Genomic DNA, 21,357 nt, shown 5'->3' on the forward strand with positions numbered 1-21,357 from the left:
TGCAACAGGGCTGTGCTGTGGCAGCAGGGATGGCCCAGGGTGTCCCTGCCCTGCAGTCACTCCAAGGTGTCGTTGTTGCTCCATGACTCCTTTTCCCACCTTGGGCTGCAAAGCAGAGGTTGCTGCCCAGCCAGCAGTGAGCAGGGTGCAGCAGCAGAGCTGCTCCAAGGGCTGCTGGAGACCTGGGCTCAGCCATGTGCCTGGGGGGACTCGACTGACCCAAGTGTCCCAATTCCCTTTGGAGAAGGAGAGACCCACCTGCTCCCCATTCCCCTTCTCACCTTGACAAAGTGAATTTTTAACTCAGAATAAAATGTATGGTGTCAGCAGCCTGGAACCAGCGCAGGGCAGGCAGCATGGCCTATCCCATAGCAGGGCTGGGAGGGGTGGGGAGGTGGCCTTGCAGGTCTCAGCACCTCCAGCCCTGGGACACCTTCCCAAAGCAGTGGGTACAACATCATCAGCCAGCCCAGGTACAGGTGGGCACAATCACTGCGAGAGAAACAGTGCCAGGAAAATGCACCAACACCTCCTGTGAAGGGCTTCAGCCAACAGACTTCCTGGGGCTGCTGCTAATGGAAAGCTTGCAGGAAAGAACAGACAGTAAATGGAGATTTTTGGCCAGACTCTGGGTGGGGAAACAGTGGGAAGCTGTGCCTGGATGGAATTTCAGGACGTTTTCCATGTAGCTGCGACTTGGAGAGGATCTCCTGTCCCATGTCTGGAAATACCAGCCATGTGCCAATGGTGGCACTGTGTGGGCAGACCGGCACCATCCTGCATGTGTAGCAGTGTTGGACTGGCCTGGCAGTGTGGGTGCTGCTGGAGCTGGGAATGGGTAACCCCACAGCACCTCCGAGTATGATGGCCTGTCTGTGCAGGCTGATGCTGTCAGCTCCGATGAGCCACTGCCCCAGCACTGGTGGGACCAGGAGCTGAGCCCTGTGGAATCATGGGTCTGTGCCTGCATGCACAGTGCTGTATCTGCTCACGACAACAACATGCCTTGCTCGTGGGGTTTCGTGATGACCCAGCAAGTGGCTGCTGTGGGCACTCAGCAGCCCGAGTCAGGCTGGGAATGTTTTTGCAGCTTCTGTTCAAAGCAGCTGTGTGATTGTCTGTGAATGTGAGGGGAGACGCTGCACAAACAGGGCAGGAAATGTGTTTCACAGCTCAAAACCACCTGGGACCAAAACTCCAGCATATCAATGTCCCCACAGCATCACTCTCCCCACTTTTGGGGCAGCTTCATCCCTGCCCATCGTGCAGCATTGCTCCCGATTCCTCCCGGATCTCAGCCTCCTGTCAGCTTTATGAAGACATATCCCAGAATTTCCCCTTAGGGTGTAATTGGGCTTGACAGCCCGCTCGATGCGCTGCTCCCACGTGCTGCCCTAATGGGATTTGCTGCACATGGAGCCAGGCGAGGGCACACACCCTCTGGCACCCCATCGCCCACATCACTCCAGCATCTCTCCAGCCTCTCCCTGGGATCCCACAGCTGGCAGCCTCCCCTGGCCTCTCTGGGCTTTCTAAGCCGCCCTGTAATTTTCTTGTCAAATGAGTTACATATTGGGCTGGGTAGGACATATTTTACAATGAGTTGTCTCGGCTGAGTGGGCCCGTGACTCGTACAAGTGCAGGCTGAAATATGGCCAGACAGGGGAACTCTGCAGAAGCTGCAGTTGGAAAGAGCTTGGAAAACATCGACATCTCTCAACCCCCCAACCAGCCCCACAGCAGCGACGCGCGTTGGACATTCCTGGGGCTTATTGAGTCATATTTTCCTCGGGGAGGGAACCCAGAGCTGCTTGGGAGGATCCGTGGTTGGGGAAGAAGTTAGGGGAAGCATCGGCAGCTCTGCAAAGGAGGAAAGCATGAGCGGGGCTGTGGTCATTCCACGTGGGGCATGTTTGTATGGCATGAATGCAAGGATGCTCATGGAGGCAGGTGGCACGGCATGGCACAGGGGACCTGGCTGATCTCGTCACCACTGTTTCATCTTCCCTTTGTGCAAACGCGCTGGTGCCACAGCCCTCCCCCTAATGCTGCAGCTCATCCTGGGGCTGCTGGGAGCATGTGCTCAGGGATGGGGCTGTGTCCTGGCAGTGACAGCACTGCCTGCCAGCGCATCACCCCAAACAAACAGTAGGCCACCCAGTTGCCATGAGGGTGTTGCCACGTTGCTCAGGAGCGCCGGCGCCTGATGCACTGGGATGGAGCCTCCACCCCTAGATTGGTATCAGAGGACACAGGCAGCCGGGGCGTGCCATGCTGATGGTTAAATTAGCTGGAACAAGGTCTGCAGATAAGATAACGGCGGCTTTGCTGAGGAGGCTGTTTGCAGCTGGTGTCTGCGTCGTTCCCCTGGCAGAGGAGCAGCTTCCAGCTTACCCAGAGCTGTGGATGGGGGGCTGCAGGCTGGAGAGATGTGGTGCATCATCCTGCAGAGGGGTTCCACACCTTGGCATTGGAGTGTGAGTGAAATTACTCCCTGTACAACAAAGGAAAGGCCACATCCTGCACGTCCTTATGGCACTGCTGTGCTCCCCCCAGCCAGCAGTGCTGTGGGCACCCTGTGCTCACCCCAGTGGTACCAACTCATCAGCAGAGACTTGTGTGGCACAGAGCCCTGTTCAGCAGGGCTGGCAGGGAGCAGTACCCGGCTCCTTGGCGCCGGCTGTGTCACCCCCCCACGGCCTTGTGCCCACTCTGCTGCCCAAATGGCCTCGGACAAGGGCACGGGGGGGCTGAGATCCCCATGCTCTGGCTGGCCCTGCCAGCACACAATGCCATGGGGACATGGTCTGCCTAGCTGGGCTGGAAGGCTCCTACTGCAGGAGTGTGGCCAGGCACTGTGTGGTCCATGGGGACCAGGGGCTGGGGCTGAGCAGAGCTGCCCGCTGGCACCAAAACAGCCTTAAAAGGGAGACAGCTGGGGCCGGCTGTCCTGGCTGGCAGGGCCTCAGAGCAGCCTGGGAGGGAAGCAGGGCTGCCGGAGAGAGGTGACATGCCCTGTGTGCCATCTGAGCTCAGGCCTCGGGATATGGCACATCTAAAACGTGATGCGTGCACATATGTGCTGCCTCAGGGCCACAGCTCCAGCAGAAAGGATGGAGGAGACAGGGTGGAGGCTGCAGCCTCGCAAGCCTTGCATGACTCACAGCTGGCCCAAGCTGTCCCCTCCCTACAGGGCCAAGGCTGGTGCCAGCGGGCAGTGGGCTCACAGCCTGCACCCGTGGGTGGGACTGGTTCTGTGGGGCGAGGAGTACCCCAGGTTCGAGTGCTGGGTCCTGGTGCTGCCTTTCACAGGGCCTCTTGACCTTCCCTGCATAGCGACATGCCCTGGGGAGGAATGTTTCATGCAAAACAGACCTTTGGATAGGCTCCTCATTTCCTTCGCGGCCAAACGCAGAGGAACAACAAGTCCTTGCTCTTAATAAAATGACAACAGTCAGCCTCAGATGGGCAGAGCCCTGTGTGCTGTGCCCACGCCATTCCTGAGGCCATGCAAGAAGGGTCCGGCCCCACAGCCCCCCGCCTCCTCCCCAAGGCTACCCACAGGCAGCATACATGGCCCCAAGGTGCACTTTTGCACTGGAGGGATGATGCAGGTCTGCCAGCTGTGTCAGCACCCAGGTGTGGTCTGTTTGGGTGTGGTTAATTGATGATGCCAATCATGTCTCCAGCTCAGCTGCAGGGCTCTTGGGCTCTTCTGCAGCACTGGGGTGAGGGTGTAGGGGGGTGCAGGATGCAAGGAATGTAGGAGCTGCTAAAAGTGCTGGTGGTGCAGGAAGTGTAGGGTAGTGGGATGCTGAGGGCATAGGGCAGAAGGTACAAGATGCAAAGTATGCAGGATGCAGAGGGTACAGGGCACAAGATGCAGACAAATGCAGAATGCAAAGTGTGCAGGATGTTAGAGGTGCAAGATGCAAAGAGTGCAGCGCAAAAGAGGTGTGGGAATGCAAAGAGTAAAATGGATTGCAAGAAATGCAGGTGGTGGGAGTGCACGGGGGCAAGGGGTGGAGGCAGTGTAAGGGTGCGGGATTCAAAGGGTGCAGAGACGTAGGGGTGCAGGATGCACAGAGAGCAGGATGCAAGGGGTGCCGAGCCCGGGCTGGCAGCGCCCCGGGGGTGGCTCCAGCTGCGGGCGGGGCCGCACATCTGGGCGGGCCGGGGCGGGGCCCCCGAGCAATGACTCCGGCGGGGCCCGGAGCCGAGCATCCCACAGCCGGTGCGAACGACGAACGGAGCCGAGCCGAACCGACACCATGCCCAAGTGTCCCCGCTGCCAGAAGGAGGTCTACTTCGGTAAGGGCTGCTTGACCCCCGCCCCCGGCTCCAGCTACTCCAGTGCTGCTTGTCCTGGGTGCTACAGACTCTTGAGGTGCCCTGCTGCCGTGCACCCCTGTGCCGTATCTCCCTGGTGTGTCCTGGATGGCCCCTAAATCCACCCGAAGAGAGGGGTTGCGTGGTCCCCCCAGCCTGCCCATGAGGGGCTCAGCACGGTGCTTCAGCCCTGCTCTCTCCCCGCAGCCCTGCTGGCCCTGCAGGATGTTTGGCTGGGGTCTGGTGCAGCCCCCAGCCCTGCAAGGTGGGCTGCAAGGGGCTCAGGGTGCGTGGCTGTGCCCTTGGTGAGCACTGTTTTGGTCTCCGTGGCTTAGTGCAGTGGGGAGGTGGCTGTGTTATTTTGAACCTGTTGGGCTTCCGCATGCTGCAGGGCTTGGTGCAAGAGTGCTGCCTCTGAACTGGGGCTGAAGCGCCATGTTCTGCTCCTTTGGGTGCTGTGGTCCTGTTGGCTCGCCCAAGGTTTGAGCTGAAGCAGCCAGATTGTAGCAGCCAAACCTCCCCGCTTCCCCGTCTGAGTTCACTGTGGATTGCTGAGAGCAGTGTGTATGTGTCTCTGCACTTAATTTCCTTGAGACGAGGGATCAGTGACCTGAGTAGCACGACTTCTGCACTCTGCCTTATTTCTGCTCTGCCTGTGGGTGTGCCACAGCTTCCACTTCTGCTGGAGAAATCTAATGCTGAAACACGAGGTTGAAAGGTCGGGGACAGAGGTTTCCCCGTAGCTGTTCTGTCAGACAAATCCATCTGCTGGTGATGCCCATCTTGGGGCAGCACTGGGGTGGCTGTGGCCCTACAGCTGGGGCACAGCTTTGGCTAAGCCCGTGTCTTCAACCAAGCAGTGAGGTCAGCTCACATGGGATTGCTGTGCCCACAGGTGTGGCTGTGGCAGCGCTGGGACCGTTCGTCCAAGGAGGGGTTGGGCCCTGCTCTTATCAGCTTGCTCTTATGAAACTGGCACAGTTGGCGCAGAGGAGGCTTCAGAAGTGGCTGGAGCCATGAGCTCATTGCATGGAGATAGGGAGCGCTGGGAGAGGAGGCAGAGCGACCCCTGCTCCAGGGTTCCCCGGGTCCTTTCTTGGGTGTGCCTTGGGCTGCTATGGGACAAACTTAGTCTGCAAAGAGCAAGGGCTCCTCTTGGACCCAGCTGGCACCCAGGCAGGACACAGGAGGCTCTTTGTGCTGCATGGGGCTGCCTCGTGCCATTGGGCGCTGCCCCTGCTTCCACCCCTGCAGCTGCTGGCTGACTCCTTGCGTAAGCTGCTGTGGGTAGATTTGGATCCCAAAGAAACTCTTTCCTTGACCGCCTTTTGCAGGCATGGGATGAGTGCTTGGAGCTGGCTGTGGCTGGGTTCCTGTTAGAAAGCTCTGCTTTATCACTTAATAAATCCCCAGGGGTGCAACTGCCAATAGCAAGAGCACATGCGTCTGCAGAAAATACTGCAGAAACAACCTCCTCCCCTGCTGGGCTGCAATTAGAAGCCACACTGCTTTTTTCCCTCTCCACAAACATGTCCTGGCCCAAGCCAGCAGCGTGCTATTCCCCAAACCCTGGCCTGGCTCTGGCCCTGCTGTGATTTGTGATGGCACCAAATCAGTGCTGTCGCTGCAGCTGGTGGCAGGGAGGCTGCAGCGGAGGCTTTGCTGCACCAGTGTCCCCTGTCTGATACCTGTCCTCTTCACCCCACCAAGCCTAGGAAAGTTTAGGCAGAGGAGCTCCGTTCAGCCTGGGAGAAATTAATCTCCATGCAGGCTGATGTTGGAAGGGAGAGGTGCCAACATCTTCTCTGTCAGACTGGTGGCAGCGGTCTGTCCTCAAATGGGGCAGCCACCATGTTTGGGGTAAGGGCCCTTGGCAGTGTCGTGCCCTAGGTTTGGGTTTGGGCATCTAGGCGTGCATGCTGATGTGTGCTTGCCTTGGGTTTGGCGCTTGCAGGACTCCTTCCCTGGGCAGGAAGAGCTGGGAAAGTAGCCCCATACCTTTCATCCTCCTCAGCGCTGGCAGCAGGAGGCCAGCTTGCCCCAAACAGCTTGTGCTTGGTCAGAGCCTTGGCTAACCCATCTCTTTGCATGGCAGCTGAGAAGGTGACTTCTCTGGGGAAGGACTGGCACCGGCCCTGCCTGCGATGCGAGAAGTGTAACAAGACCCTGACATCTGGGGGGCACGCAGAGGTAGGTCTGGTGCCTGGGAAGCACCTATGGAGCAGAGTGGGTGCAGCCAATGGGGTGCAGGGACTGATGCTCTCCTTTCTTCCTGCAGCATGATGGCAAGCCCTACTGCAACCACCCCTGCTATGCTGCCTTGTTCGGACCCAAAGGTAGCGTACATTGGGTCTGGGGGTTTGGGAGGAAGGAGGGAGTCAGGGATCTCTTCCCCCATCTCTCCACAGCACAGCAGCGATGCATCCCGCAGCATTGCTGATCCTGCTCCAATTTCTTTCAGGGTTTGGCCGGGGAGGAGCTGAGAGCCACACGTTCAAGTAGAGTCCAGGTTGGTGCTTCCCCTCAGTGCTCCCCTGCTCACATGCATGTTCAAGAACATACTGCTGAGTGCCAACTCCCCTCTGCCAGTCCCAGCAGCCATCGCCACCACTTGGCTCCAGCAGCGGGTGCTTCACTTTGAGGCTTGTCAGCAGAGATGGAGTCTCCCAGTGCGCTGTTATACTGGGGATGTCCCCACTGACAGTCCCTCTCTTCCATCCCTCTCCAGGTCTGATGGGCAGAGCTCCCTATGCAGCCCCAAGACAGCACAAATCCACCGCAACAGACATGCCTTCTGGTCCTTCATCACCCTGTAATCAAATAGCACGTTAAAGCAATAAGTAACCCAGGGTGGGGCTGGTGCGGAGAGGGGCTCCACTCCAGAGGGAGCTGCAGGGTGGGAGGTTGGATGCTGCTCCATAGGAAATTCGGCTGCTGAGGGCTGCCTGGAGAGGAGACCACACCTGGCCAGCCAAACCCAGCCCTGCTTCTGGCAACAGGCTCTGCAGTAGGGCCTACCCTTGTATTCCCAATCTTTAATAAACCCTGAACAATTGTTGCTTACTCCATGCCGTGGCCTTGTTTTTTTTATACCAGGGACTCAAGGGACTTGCTGACAAAGGACCCAATGAGGGCAGAGTTATGGGATGAGGTCTGTAACACTGTCCCTAAAGCCCCCAACACCCCCCAAATCCAGCACGTGGCTGAGAGCCAGGCTTGGAGCTCCATGGGGCTGGGCAGGCTCCTGCTGCGAGGTGGTGCAGGATGTGCCAAGAAAACGGTTGTTTGCTGCCTCTACTCTGACCAGTCATACAGAAAGGCTGCGTCAGGCAGGGGTTAGCAGCAGGGCAGGGTGAGGCTCTGCCGTTGGTGAGAATGAAGGTGCAGTATTACCGAGCAGGAGTTGGCTCTGAGCACCTTGCTCTCTGTTTCAGCCTCTTTTTCTTTCAGCCTCTTCCCTCAAGGAAGAGCAGTGCTGACAGATGTGAGAGGTGTCGGCTGTTTCAGATGAGGTTTCCCTAACACGAACCACCCTATTTACATGTTCTGATCTGCTTCACGACACACACAGGTATTTTTATCCGTGCTTTACACATGCATTTCTTTAGAAACTGCGGTGTTTTCTGTTACGCTGGCGTTACTAGGACCTGTGTGTGTCAGAAGTCTTCCCCTGGCCCCACATCCTCTTCCCCTGCGAGCTGTGAGTGCAGCTGTAATGAAGGAGAGCTGCTTGCCTGCACCGAGCTCCTGAATGATGCGTAACGGGGCTGCCTGCACTGACCAGGGGCTTGGCTCAGCCTCCTGGTGCCCTCTTACCTGTTGCAGTGTCCCCCCCCTTGCCACGGTGCTGGGGTGGCCAGGACAGCTCCCAGCACCTGCAGGGACATGGGAACAAAACCATGCGGGGGCTGTGCCACCCGAGGCAGCGTGCAGACAAGTTGAACCTCATGCTGCACCTTGCCTGGCTGACAAAAGCTGGGATACCTTGGGCAGGCTCCAGGGATGAACCTTAAGATAACAATTCCTGCTGCATAAAGCTCCCTCTGGCTGCCCTGTCTCTCTGCCCATGCTCTCACAGAGACAAGTAGCCCTGGACTTGCTGGGCATACAGCCCTCTCAGCACAGTGCTGGCACTGGGCAGAGCCCAGCTCAGTGCTGTGAGATTGGGAAGTTCAGGCTCAGGTCACATCTGGAAGGAGCTTTGGTCAAAGCAAATACATGGTAAATTGATTTTACATCCACTTTGTTCTTCAGAGAGGAAGAAGGAACAGCTGCACGGTGTTTGGAAGGGAAGCCAGGCGTGCAGCAAGAGCTGGGTTGCCAGCAGACACAAACTTGTGCCAGGAAGGGGGAACAGGATGCTGGGCTGAATTCCTGGCTTTATGGGGGAGCAGCTGAGGGGTGACACTGCCATCACAGGTCAGGGCAGCACCAGCCCCACAGTACCAGTCTGGGTGCTGGGTGATCTCCTGCACAGTGAAGTACAGTGTGAAGCCCTCACGTTGGTGATGTGAAGCATCTCAGTTGCTGACCCAGAGGACGGGGCAGTGCTTCCTCTGACATTATTTCGGAAGCTGTGGCTGAGATCAATGATGCTTGTGGATTGTTGAGCGTTGGTTGCTATAAACACTTCTTCAGTGACAAAGAAAACAAACGACATCACCCGTTCCTCTGGCGTTGCATGTGGGTGATCCTGAAAGTGTGGGCTAGGGAAACAGAAGAGGTTTTAGCAAAGGACAGGAAACAGGACGGGCTCAGAAACTGAACTGCTGTGGTTTCACCCTATGCTTTGTGGCTTTCTGCACAGAGAGGAAGACTGAAAGAGGGTGAGGAGCCCTCAGCTTGGCTGGTCCCCCTTAGGGTAGCTGTGCTGCAAGGGATGTGGTGTTCTGCAGCAGAGCCCAAGCAGGAGACTGCAAGGAGCAGCCTGGGCCATCTATCTGACCTAGTCCTGAATGCTCCCACCTGCTGCAGGCTGATGTCAGCATTAAGGCCTGTCTTTGGTGGGTCCTGGCTTAAGGGATCCGTGCACAGCAGTGCATTCCCCGTTGTGCAGAGGAACGTTTGTTTTGCTGTTGAAGTTAAAAGGGTGAAGCTGAGAACTGCAAGCCTGCAGATGTTTTTATTTCAATGTCCCGTAATCCTTCCTGATTCGTTTATCGTCCTGGAAGTGCAGACCCCACATCAGAGGGCCTGAGACGCCAACGCCTATGTTAAGCATCTGAAGCATCCGTCTGCTGGGAGCTGACCTCGTGTTCTGGCACCGCAGGCCAACATGATGTGCTTGGGAAAACCCGCCTTAGCACAGCTATGATTACAGCCCCCGTTGGGGACCTGCAGACCTGTGAGAGCAGAAAACACGGTGCGTGAAGTGCCGCGGCCAACTGGGAAGGGGCTGCTGCCTTTGGGCTGCTGGCTGAGCTGCTAAAGGAGGGAGGGGAGCGGCTCCTGGGCGGCTGCAAGGGAAGCACGGCTGGATGCACGGCCCGAGGGCCTGCAGGAGACGAGGCAGAAAAGCAGCTGTGTGTTCTGTGGGGAGCAGGGCTCGCACCCCTTGGCACCGAGGTGCCGCCAGGAAGCCTCCGCGGCCTTTATCGTGTGCAATCGGCGTGAGGCAATGGGACGCGGCGCGTTGCCATGGCACAGCAGCAGCAAACAACGGCCTCAGCCCCACTGAGTCACCGGGTGGCAACGGCCCGCGTTAACCGCATGGGGACAAAGCCGCGGCCCTGGGAGGAAGGAAGCGGCCTGCTGGAGGACGGCCATCATTGGCTTCTCCCTGCAGGCCTGGACTCGGGGCTCCGCTCCTCGTTCCGCCCCCATGGCTGCCCATAGCACAGCACGGCGCTCCATGCGGCCACGAGGTCAGCAGCAGGCGGCTGTCGGCAGGAAGCGACTCTCCGCCCGCCCTGCAGGGGGCGCTGCAGCGCCCGCTGGCTCACGGCGGAAGGGGCGGGGAGACGCGTGCGTAGCGCCAGGTGCGGGAAACGGCGGGCGATGCGATGCGGCGGAGCCGGGCGCTGCCGGGTGCCGTCGGGGCGCTGTGCCGGGCTCTGCCGCTCCGCAGCCGGCTCGTTCCCGACGTCCTGCGCCGAGCCAGGTTCGACCGGCCGCAGGCGGTGAGCCCGGGGTGCGGCCTTCCCTCCGTCCCTTCCCTCTCTTGTTGCGCTGCGCTTTACAAGGGCTGTCCGAGCTGTGCCGCTCGTGGCCGTGTGGGAGCAGCCGTTCGTCTTGTTCTTTTGCAGACGCTGGATTTCTGGAGGCTGCTCTATGCTCTCTTGAAACAAACCCACGGAGGCGAGTGGACCGAGTCCGATGCCATAGGTAACAGCAGCCTTGAGCACTGCCGGTTCCGTCTGTGCACTGGGGCCCGTTCTGTAGCACTTATCTTCCTGGCTGGTTGCTTCTCTTGGATGTTAAACTGCATCTAAAACTGCAGTGGTTATGTGCAGTGTGAGAGTCTGCCAAGGTAACAGAAATAGGTTGACCCGTACAACACGTGATTTTATGTTACTACTTATCAGGGCAAGGAATTGTGACATATGAACGTATGAGGAATCCTTGAGGACAGGTTTATCTGTAATGGACGTGGCTTTCTTGAACACACTGACACCACTTAGAATCAACCCACAAAAGCTAATAAAGCTGAAAGGCTGTGCTAATCCTACACTGGGACTCTTCTGGCTTTAGGGATAGAGGGAAAAGGAAAAAGAAGCCAAGTATTGGGGCTGATATCTTGTGAGGAATGTGAAGCACAGTCAGTGCAATTCAGCTGTTAGCTCAGCAGGAAATCAGCATGGTCCTGTTACTCACAAGACTGCTATTTTTCATTTCTCTGGTATGCCTTTTCCACTCCTCTGCAATCTGCTGTGTGTGACTGTGTGGTAAGTCCATTTACTGGCTGTCCACCGCAGTTTTGTGAGGCTGCCATCTCATTTAATCCTAGCTGCTCCCATGCTAATTGCTAGCAGCGTTTGGAGGCAGGATTTCCATATGTACGTGGCAGGTTGCTGGCTCTAGACAGAGCAAACCCTGTCAGTGCTGGTAGAGTATCAGGGAAGAGCGTGTGGTTCTGCACAGAACTGCTGAGCTGTTTTGGAAGGAACTCATTTAGTCACAGCTCAGCGACTAAGCCTGAAATCCAGGTTGGATGGCCATACTGCTGTTCAGAATACACTGATTGCCTTCGCTTGGCTTAGAGAATGGGAAGCCTGGCCTGGGCTTCCTTTTCTTTGCTGGTTTTGTATGACTTCTTAATAACCTTAGAGTAAAACTGAAGCCCCTGTGGTTATTCTCTCTCCCCTGTAAGGCCAACCATTCTGGGGGCTGTGTGTAGGATGCTGGGATATCTGCAGTTATGAGTCGCTGGAAGAAAGCAGGGATCGAATGCTCTTCCTGATTTTCCAGGATGGAGTTTTACATACAAAAAGCTGTTCCTTTAAGTTGGGAAATCCTTTCATTCAACTGACTTTCCAAGCTTGCACCCCTAGCGCGTGTTTCTGTTTCGGTTAATAGTTTTTATTAGGTTTGGATCTCGTTATGTAAGTGAATTTTAGGGCAGATTAACATTTGCTTTGAACAGAATGGCTGCTGGGCATTCCCTTTTTGTGGCTGTAACGCAATGCTGTTTAGAGAAACATTCCGCATTGTGTTTTGTTAAACGGTTGCTGGATTTTATTGCCCCTCTGGCAGGAAATGAAATGTTTGATAAGTATTTTACATTTATCTGCACAGGTTGATGGTTTAAAACGTGGGAGCTCTTGTGAGAGCAATGCAGGAACCCCCCGTCTTTCAGTTGGGGGTCATTAAGTTCTTCACGTTTTGCTTTCTCCTTTTGGAAGAGTCTTTTCTAGTAGAAAGCATGCAGTGTTGAAGCAGTTGACACAGCACAGCCTCTTAAACGTGTCAGGCCCTCCCCTCAGAGAGGAGTACAAGTGGAATTGAGCTGTGTGGTGGCACTGTCTGTAACCTCACTGATGAAGTAAGTCAGGGTTCGTGGCTTCACACAGTTCTTTCTGTTCCAGTTCCACAGGGGCTGAGAAATGGTGGTCTTGGTTAACAGCCACACCGGGCAGCGGTGCCGTGTGTGTTTTGATAGTTGGAGGAGATGGTTCTTTTGCAGAGCTGCAGCTCATTTATTTCTCTGGTCTGGGGCTGCAATACAGCTCTTTGTTTGTCAAATGAAGCAGAAAATGATGTTCTGCAGTGGCACTTGTTTCCCACAATACCACCACCTCTGCAGGTGTTTCTTTGCCTGAATGTGTGCAGTAATGTATCTCTGTCTGCTCTTGTATTTGATTTAGTCCCTTTCCACCTCAGTCTGTGGGACTAATGCCTAACCCTTGTTTGAATACCTTCTTGTAATTCACCGAAAATAGCCTGTGGGATTTGTAGAGTGGAAGAGCACAGCTTGAGCATAGTTTTAAGAGAACTGAACCCTGAGGCTCATCCACAGCTTGGCTGTACATGCTGAACTTGCTTTTATAAATAACGTGCATGCAGAAAGGAATTAATTGGAAAGACTGCGCGGGTCTTTCTATATAAATTGCCTAATCCTAATAAAATGCCGGAAGAAAATGTTGGCAAAGAGGGGATGTTTGAGTGACTGGCATTATCTGCTATCTGTGTGATATTTTTGCCTTCTCTCTTGGCTGCACGTTTTGGATGAATCCATCTTGTTCTGTGGTACTTATATAGTTTTGAGTGCCTTTTATCTGAGGAGCATATCCTTACAAGGCAGAACGTTGCAGAGGTGAGGAAAACTAAGCGGCTTCTGTGAGGTCATTCAGCCCTTCTGGAAAGGCTGCGTGAGCCCCTGATCCACACGTTGGCTGCACGCCTACAGCTGCTGCCTTGTGCCCACACCGCAGTACCTTCTCATGAGGAAGGCAAGGTGTTGCAGGGAGACAGCTGAAATGGGGAGGTGGAGGGTCAGAGCAACTCCCACATTCAGTTGGTGAATTGCCTTGGTGCATCTGGTCCTGAGTGAGGGGGGAAAACCAAACAAAAATCCTAGCTTGCTCTTTATTCCTTTTCTTTGTTAGGTGGTTTCTTGGGGAGCTCCTTGGACTGCAGATGGCAGCACATCATGCTTATTTGCTTTAAGAGGGAAGAAGAGTAAGTACTGATGATCCTCCTTCCCCATGGAGTACTTCTGCCTTTACCTGTTAGGGCAGTGTGCTTCTTGGCAATGACAGATGTGCAAAGAAAAGGAAAGGGAAGCAAGAAAGCTTAGATAACATGACAGTGTTCAAGGGTGATCAAAACGCAATTCCTAAGATCTGAGTGCTCCCCTGTGATATATCCATGGCCAGATTTTTAGACGTCTGCAGAAACAGCAAACAGAGTCATGTCGGTGTCTGGGTTTGTCTGCAGTGCAGAAGCAAGCTAGGTTTAAAACCAGTTGCCTTAATTGTGGTCAGTATCTTTGTCAGAAATTCCTTTGTAGATTTCGTGTGGTCAGTCATATACTCCTGCTCTTAGGTATACAGTGATGTGCATGGCATTTCCAGCTCTGTATTTGCATTGAGGAGCACCTCCTTAGGGATCCACGCTCCCTGTTCTCCTAAATCCTAAAGTTGTTCAAACACAAAAGGGCTCAGTGGCTCTTAGTGCCTACCAGTTTCTCCCAGCCTCAGCACAGCTGCAGCGGTGCACTGCTCCTATATTGTTACTGGCACAGGTCACACTGGATTATAGCTCCTCACTCCGTCTTGGCTTTGTATTATTTCATTAGGTAAGAGCCCCTTAACATTTCTCAGATTGAGTCAAATCAACCACTTTTCGCTGCGAGATTCCCTCATAGTTAACAAATTCCTTTTGAGAGAGATGTGTGGGTTTTTTTTCCCCCCTTGTTTTTGTTTTGAAGTTGGTCATGCTGTGCTTTTTGAGCTTCAGCAGTCCGTGCCAGACAAAGGGAGATTACAGCGTGTGTGACTGCTGAGGGATGGTTTCAGCACAAGTGGCCAAGGAGCAGGCAGACTAGTGTGTAATATGATGAATGGGTATGCTAATTAAGGACAGCAGTGACAGTCCCTGATTGTGTGGGGGCTCTATGTTTTGTTGCTGTGTGTGTACCTTTTTTTTTTTATGAAGCTTTACAGAATAGGTGAAAAGCTTTCTTCCTCCTTTTGGAAGAATGCCTCGACTGTATCAAGTTGAAGGCTCTTCTAGTTCCAGCCAAACCAAGATAGTGTGCATTGGTCAGCCCCGAGCCTGTTACCATGTCAGTAGAGTTTGAATTGTTCTTTTCCCTTGTGTGCACCATATCTGTCACTTTAATGCTTGGACTCACTGAGTTGGGCAGTTTTTCATAATCTGCCTGTGTTCCTTACTGCACGTCAGCACCTAGTCTTCTGTCATTATCACGTTGTCTCTGTGTCATTCTGAGTTAGTTGAACAGCAGAGGTTTAGCTTGTAGCCCTCTTGTAGCACCACTGTGTGTTCCTGTCATCTGATTCATTCCTGCTAGTCACTTGTTGCTGATGCAAGCCCACCTACTGGCTTTGTTTCCTTCTGCTAGTTGAATGCCTTTGGGAAACCTACATCTGCATGAGCTGGAAGTTCCTTAACTACTCACTGCTTGTTGCCTTCGTAGAACTTCAGTAGCATATTCAGCAGGACATCCTCATACAGTAACTGTTGCTTCTTCCCCAGCGTATATTGGTTTGTCCTTGCAGCCCTTAATTTCCTTCTTTATTGCAGTTTTGACTACCCAGTACAGAGCTGAGGCTTCCTGGTCATCACCTGTTTTTATAATAATTTTATCTTCCTTTTCCTCAGTATTTCACAGTTCTGTGGTGCCCATCTTGTAGCTGTCAGGTAAAATTTGCTGGTGTGAAGGAATATGAATTGGAGCATTCCTGAGAGCTAAATAGTCCATGCTGCACACACTGCTGCTCACCAGGTTGTGTTATCTCTGCCTGCCCACTGCTGCTTAGAGATTTGAGACTCCTATCTCTGAATTCCTGTTTCATTCAGGAGTCAAGTGACTCGGAGTGTTTACTAATTCATAGCGTGCTTGGTGGCTCATAAAAAATGGATGGGTGAGTTGGAGTCCTGGTGTAGTGAGGATGGCTATTTATCTGTTTTGCTTTTGTTAATCTCCAAGAGGCCACTACTGACCTCAATCTCAGCTTTGAAGTTCCTCTTTTCCCTTAGCAATAGTTCCTGTAGGTCCAAACAGGGCAGCATTAAGAAGTTTTTTACCCATTACCTTCTTCCTGTTTAATTTGCTGATTAAAGCGTTCCAGTTTCTGCTGCCCTCTATTAGCCTTAGGCTTGGTTGAAAATCTTACTCTCAGAGGTAGCAGCAGTTTCTGGAACCAAATGGGTGAGTGTGCTGAGTAGCACAGTGTGTTATTCTCAGTTGTTTTTTTCCTTTCAGATACCCAAATTAGGTTTGTCAAATCGGCGCTGTGGTACCATGGCTATGGCAGGCCAGAACTCTATCAGCTCCCCTCGGATGGCTCAGCAGGAAGTCGGGAGCTGCTGCTGGCATTCTCCTGGCTGCTGCACAGGGTGAACCTCTTGGAACGGCTTTTGGCTCGGAACAGAGTGAAAACAGGGGATGAAACCTCCGTGTGCACGGTGAGCATGCTTGTGTCCTTCTGCCTCATCCATCTGAGCTATCACTAGTGTGTGCTGCGCACTGTGTGGTATCTTGACAACTTGAGAAATGAATGCCCTAGCTTAAAATAAGTAAAAATGCAGAAGCCAACATCTGGAACCTGTTTACTTTCCCTTCCCTAAACTTTCTGTGTGCCGGTGATTTGAGTTCCCCCTCTTTCTCAAACTCTCATTCCTGGTGAATGCTGTGATTTTGATTTCTTGTAGTGTACATGAGACCAGTTTGGAGGAGTGGAGGTAAGTGAATGTTGTTGGTCTCTGCTGCCAGGCTGTAGGTGTGGGACTGTGGGCAAACAGGTCATTTCTGAACTCTGGGGCTGTTGGAATTGGGTGGAACAAGTAATCCTAAAGCAAACAGTATTAAAAAGCATCAGTATCTCAAATGGCAGCTGCTATTGTTGGGGTAACTAATGGCCTTGTAGCTTCCTTGAGAGTACAATGAGGTATGCTTGTGTTTCCATAAATAAAAAGATATTAGCATATAGAGAGCCTGCTCTGAAGTAGGCTTCAGGATAAGTGTGTGTACTCTAGCAGCAGTGTACATGATCAGGGAGGGGAAAAAAAGCAAAAAACCCAAGCCCACAGCCTCATAAAAGTGGTATTACCAAATGTTGTAATTTTACAACCTGTTCCTTGTGTTTAAAAGCATGTATTACTATATAGACATTTGCTTTGGTATTTAAAGTAAGAAGCTGAGAAGCAAATATGGTATTTTTTTTTTTCCATGTTTTTACTATCTCTGCTCTTAACACAGTTATAACACAGACTGAGTTTATGCTGATCGCCACAGTGTGTTAATGTGGTTGAGGTCCTTCTGGGTAGATGTAAGTTTGTTCGAAGTCATCTTCATCTGTTAGATGTTAATTGCTGGTAAGTCTGGTTCTGAATGATGAGCTCACGGAACTGTCTTATTCCTTGGCAAAGGACACTGTAAGTGATGGGTCCTACCTTGTGTTCTACATGGTCATGTGGATGTGCTCCTCTAGACTGCATCCTTTTAATGTTTAGAGGCAGTTCCATTACAGCTGTTACTGGGGCTGGCCAGCCTGCCACGAACAGAACCTCTGCTCCTGAGTGGGAGGATTTGCCACCTGAGTTCCATCCAGCACTTGCTCCTGTTGAGAACCTGCAGATCTATCTGTTTGGCTTTCTTTCTACCCAAAGTCCTATTTCACAGGGGAATTTAGAAGCTGAAAATCAAGCAGGAATCCAAACCTTGAGACCTAATCTACATCAGGAAGGGTACTCGTAGGCAATGGTATTTGTATTTCTCTGCTGTGGGTGCTGTGGCAACAAACTTGTGACCAGTGGCAGAGAGTTTAGGAAGTTACAGTGTAGGTGTAATATCCGCAGAAGGAATTCAGTGGAAAGCAATTAGGAGGGAAGAGTTGCCTTTAAATCAGCATTATGAGCAGTATTGTGAGGAAAACAGACTGCACTTATGCACCGCCATTGTTTGCTTCACAAAAAAGGGAGCGGTGGTGAACTCTGGTGATGAGAGAAGGGCACCTCCAGACCATGGGAGAAAGGTATTTGTGGTGAATGTTTTACTTTGAGCATCATGGTTCTGTTTTGGTTGTGTGGTAGTAGGTTTTATTTTATTTTTAAGTACATGATTTGTATTATAAAGGAGTGATGAGTGTAGTGTAGTAGCGACTACAGAGTGAATTCAGGAGATAGGAAAGTGCCATATTATTTTCTCTGAAGGGTTGATTTTTGCCTTTACCAGAATGAGATGAAAGAACTGTGATGATACAACGTTATCTCAAATGCCCACACAGAGATACACGAACCATTTTGTTTGCTGTTGTGCCTTTCATGTCAATTCTAATCTGCTCACCTGTGTTTCTCAAAAAGAATGTAAGACATGCTTCATGTTTTTTTTTCCCCCAATAACTGTCCCAAACCAGTGTTTGTAAAGGCACACAGACCCAGGGAGGTTTAAAAGCCAGATAAGGAATTTTATAGACTGTGAGTTGGAATTAGTGTATGTATGTAAAGCTTGCTGTATTGATGACATTTGTTTGGTGTCCTTCTAGAAAGTTCTGTACCACAAAGAAGTAAAAGAATTTTCAGGATCTTATCATGGAGCTGATCAGCGAGACATTACAAAACCAATACATCTGAGCAGTAGGACCCAAGCAAGTTAAGACTTAGAAATACGCAGTTAAGGAAATAAGGGTGGCTGCGAAGGAGACTGGTTCAGCTCCTTGTACACCACTCCTTAGAGCCTGTTGTTTGCATGGAAGCGTGATAGTTATTGTAGTGTTATTTTGTGGGGTATCTTCATTAGTATCTACTCATCAATCAGAACAGTGCTTTAGCTCCTGAAATCATAGTGAGCTACAAGAGGTGAGATTGTCAGTTTGTTACCAGGCATCTCGTGGGTTCAAGTGCAGCCGAAACAATTGGAGTGCTGGCACTTTGACTCTGTGCATGGGAAACAGCGGGCTTTTCTGATACTTAAGCTGAAGTGTTAGAAGACACATAACAGATGGTACAGACGTTTCTAAGCACGTCAGAGATGTAGTCTCTGCAGTTGTAATTCTCTCTTATTTGAATAAATAGAAGGAAAAAAGCAGGACTACTTGAAAGAAACGTAGTTAAAGAAAGATCATAAAAGCGCATTTCTTTCTCTTTCTTCTTCATTTAAAGCAACTGAAGTTCATAGATGAGAAAGAGCCTGACAAACGTTCTGCCACACTTTTTAAAATGTATTATAAACAATTGAAAATATCTTCTTGAAAATGTTGCAAAACAACAATCCTTGAAATACTGTTTGGTTCCGTGCACTGCTGAGACCTCTGCCAAAATCAGCAAAGCCAAATCAAATGAAAGCCAGTGCTTACTAACAGAGCACATCTTTTGGTCTACATGCATAAATGGGAAGAAAGCCCCCCACCTCTGTGTCTTCATCTGAAGAAATAGAGCCTTGCGAGCTGCAGCATAGCAGTAGCTCAAAGGGGATGCGTGTATGGTTAAAATGCTGTTGGAGATCCACAAATGTGGACTGTTGTGTGAAGGATCTGTTGTACAAAGAGGAGAGAATGTGGCTAATCCCTAAATTAAGGGTGCAGGGATGTTCTGACCATTCTTCCAGGCTGTGTTTGAAACAAAGCCTACCAGCAGCAAAATTGCTGCTAGTATGCCAAATACCCAACAAATCAAGGGCCAATTAAATTAATTCATTTCATTCCAGATTACCACTCTATGGCCTTTTCTTCTCCACGGTTCCTTAGCAACATGCTTTTTTTTTTCTCTCCTGCAAATTGAACACTTCCATCTGAAGGATTTCAGCCTGTTATTTATAGAGGGACGAGGGTATGCGTGACACATGATGGACGTGGAGCTCCACCGCTGTGAGGAATTCAGAGCCTTAAGATCCTGAGCTAGGAAAAGCATCCAACAAGCCTAATTTTACAGACACTTATATCTCCTGAGTCAAAAGTTAAGTGGTATCTGAAAGTATTAGCTACGTAGTGGTAAAAGTATGATGAAGGAGTCAGGGTAATAGGAGGTAGTGCTTAATGTATCTAGTGTAATTAAGAAATAAAAATGATCTTGGAGTAGTTGTTGGTAAGGGTGGGTATGTTAGTACCTTGGATGATACTGTGGGCTGACTGCCTGGTTGTATTAGGAGAATCCTTCGGGGCACCTTGTCTTATGTAGCCTCCAGTGCATTTCTGTTGCTAGGGCAGTGCTGCAGGCTGCCATGCCATGGTCTGGGATGCCTGCTGTGGGCTGCATCAGCCTGCAGTGCTGGGGGAGATGCTGCCCTCTGCAGCCTTCCATCCACGGCTCTCCTTCAGGTTGTGAATTGTAGAACTAGAGAGCTGGGGTGGAGGAAACAATGAAGAGAGCTGCCTGGAGTCCCCATTGCTGTACAAGAGGAGGAGGAAGGGCAGGTAGCGTATACTGGACTCTGGCACACAGCTGCTGTGGTTCAAGTTCATTCTGTGAATTGATAGCTCTGCTTTGTCAGCAGGTTGGTGACAGCAGAGGCGGTCAGTGGAAGCTCAAATCTCGCACTAATCAACGCTAAAAATAATAAAATAATTAGAGGAAATCATTAATTGTGTTGGTCCTGTAAAGGCTGGAGTACAGCCTGAATTGGAGGCTCGCATAGATTTACGATGTGTCTATTTTGGAATTCTAGCCTGTTGTTTTTGCTTTAAAGCACTGGGTGATTAGTTGTTGGACATTGAATGGCTTTTTACACCCTCTGTGGATTTCTGTCTCAAATAAGTACTGCAGAGATGTTGAATTTAGCATCTTTAGTTGCTTTGGGTGATGTGAGGAATAATCTTGAGTGCTGGTCATTGATTCCACATGGAAATCCTAGAGTACAAGGGAAAGTTTAAAAACAAACAAAAAACCACCACATCTGAGGGATTCTTCCTCTTGTGTCCTTTCCTATAAAGTTGGTGGATTTTCTGGTCTGCCCCGAGGTGTTTATGAGAACTCGCAACCAAACCCAGTGCTTTTCCAGTAGCCAGGCTGAGCAGCAGCCACCATTTCTCCCTAGTTGAGATTTGTGAGTACTGGAGCTGTAGGTTCCTCCATGAAACCAGGGTTACTGTATCCTTTGGAGGAACTCTGCTAGTTACACTGAATCTCTGTAGCTTAACTGTTCCTGCTTGTAGCCAGCTGACCTGTCATTGACCACAACTGGTACAACTGTGTGATCTTCACTCAAGAAGGAACACAAAGAGGAGGAGGACCTCAAGAGAAACTTGATGGAAGCATTGGCTGACCACAGTGAATGGCAAGATAATAATAATAATAATAATAATAAAATATAGCGTTTGTGAACCTTAAAACAGGTTATAAAGCCTTAACAATGTGAGTTCTGTTGCTCATTTTGTTTTTCATTGAACCTGTAGACTTGGAGCATTCTCATGTTGTCTTTCCATTTATTTCAGAAGCAGATTATTGCTTGATATTAACTTGCATTTTGGGACATCATGGCTTTTTCCAAATCTGCACAGTGGCTTGTACAGGTAATAGCAGTGCACTGTGTGCAAGAATTCTTTCTGTTCCTGGGAAGAATACTGCCTGTACTGGCATTGTTTCTGCAGCTGAAATTAATTTATGTGCCCAGTAATTTAATTACGTGAGAAGGCTGTTGAGTTTTTAGATGGGGGCAGTGATGTTACTTCCCTCGTTATCACCAAGACATGATGTATAAATACTTGTTCTTGGTTCTGCTAATTCCCTCTGCCTGCTTCTTGCCCTCTGTGTGAAATTGGACTCCTCTCCCCTTTTGTGAATGCACAGTAATTAACAAACAGAGCTATTATGGCTATTGTAGCTGGAATTTGTGTATGGCTTTCTAGCATGCCAAAGTGAACTTAGTTTCAGTACTTGTAGTGTTTATTGGGAGAATGAAACTAAACATGC

The 21,357-nt window shown here is 51.0% G+C and overlaps 2 protein-coding genes across 2 annotated transcripts in view; both read left to right on the forward strand.

The window, feature by feature from the left end:
* Positions 1–4,180: 4,180 nt before the first annotated feature.
* CRIP1 (cysteine rich protein 1) lies at positions 4,181–7,393 on the forward strand. The gene is made up of 5 exons (XM_072343458.1): positions 4,181–4,311; positions 6,425–6,519; positions 6,608–6,665; positions 6,791–6,838; positions 7,058–7,393. The coding sequence occupies exons 1-4, from the start codon at positions 4,272–4,274 to the stop codon at positions 6,829–6,831; spliced, it is 234 nt and encodes a 77-aa protein (XP_072199559.1). The 5' UTR covers positions 4,181–4,271; the 3' UTR covers positions 6,832–6,838; positions 7,058–7,393.
* Positions 7,394–10,288: 2,895 nt separating this feature from the next.
* TEDC1 (tubulin epsilon and delta complex 1) overlaps positions 10,289–21,357 on the forward strand; it is a 63,377-nt gene continuing 52,308 nt past the window's right edge. Inside the window, exons 1-3 of the mRNA XM_072343284.1 lie at positions 10,289–10,448; positions 10,575–10,653; positions 15,716–15,918. Coding sequence (XP_072199385.1) covers positions 10,332–10,448; positions 10,575–10,653; positions 15,716–15,918 — 399 coding nt within the window. The 5' untranslated portion in view covers positions 10,289–10,331. The remainder of the gene's footprint in view (positions 10,449–10,574; positions 10,654–15,715; positions 15,919–21,357) is intronic.

The sequence above is a fragment of the Excalfactoria chinensis genome, chromosome 8 (assembly GCF_039878825.1).
Source record: "Excalfactoria chinensis isolate bCotChi1 chromosome 8, bCotChi1.hap2, whole genome shotgun sequence".
NCBI classification, from domain to species: domain Eukaryota; kingdom Metazoa; phylum Chordata; class Aves; order Galliformes; family Phasianidae; genus Excalfactoria; species Excalfactoria chinensis.